General features: G+C 45.1%; 1 protein-coding gene across 1 annotated transcript; it reads right to left on the bottom strand.

Moving 5' to 3' along the window:
* Positions 1–13: 13 nt before the first annotated feature.
* LOC106477593 (CAP-Gly domain-containing linker protein 2-like) lies at positions 14–665 on the bottom strand (the record flags this gene model as incomplete). The annotated part of the gene is made up of 1 exon (XM_013938139.2): positions 14–665. A coding segment is annotated over one exon (546 nt), but the record flags the coding sequence as incomplete, so codon positions are not given.
* Positions 666–872: the final 207 nt, after the last annotated feature.

The following is an 872-nucleotide window of genomic DNA, read 5'->3' as shown; positions in this document are numbered from 1 at the left end:
TTCTGTATATTCAACAACTGAAGATATGGGTCAGATTATAAGAAAGACTATACCTAACATTGCTACTGTTTTGTATATACAACAACTGAAGATATGGGTCAGATTATAAGGTATACCACTTACCGTTTTCCTGCCACGGACCCATCATTCCGTCCCGTAGGTTCATCCAGCTCCACCCCAGCCCAGACCCCACCTGCGAACTCAGTGTTACCAAGGTAACGCAAGGTTCCCGTCTTGGTGCCGCTCAAAGAGTTCACAACAACTCTGTCACCAACCCTTAAACTTCCATTACCTCCGCCTGTGGTGGTGGTGGTGGTGGTGGTCGAGCGGTTACCAGGTGAAGTTACCTCTCGAGATTTTGTTACTTTCATTTCGGAACGAGAGGGGGAACTGTAGGCGGACTTTGTGCCGGGGGAGGTCGGGAAATGGGAGAGTTTATATGGACGGACAAAAATCCCCCTCTTTGGCTCACACTGGAAGTAGCGTATGCCTCCAACGTAACCATCATGCTTCCCCACGGGGTCGTCCAGCACAACGCCAGCCCAGTCTCCGTGTGAGAACTGTGTTTCTCCAATATACTGGATATACCCAGGCCTTTTACCGTTCACCCAGACTCGGTCGCCAATAATGAAGTCCTCCGTTGTCAGTGAGTTGGCTTCTGTAAATAATTAAATAGTTAAACATTTCATGACATACTATCTAAAGCAGTTATAGGCTTCAATTCGGTTCCAGTAACGCCGCGATACATACAGTAGTATTATAACATTCAAAACTTAGTAATCTCGGTAAACAGTATCATACCATTCAAAGCTCAGTAAAACCTGGTAAACAGTATCATTATAACATTCAAGTCTTAGTAAACCTTATCATTA

The sequence above is a fragment of the Limulus polyphemus genome, unplaced genomic scaffold, assembly GCF_000517525.1.
Source record: "Limulus polyphemus unplaced genomic scaffold, Limulus_polyphemus-2.1.2 Scaffold26241, whole genome shotgun sequence".
Lineage (NCBI taxonomy): Eukaryota > Metazoa > Arthropoda > Merostomata > Xiphosura > Limulidae > Limulus > Limulus polyphemus.
This window is presented reverse-complemented; position numbering and strand designations above follow the sequence as displayed.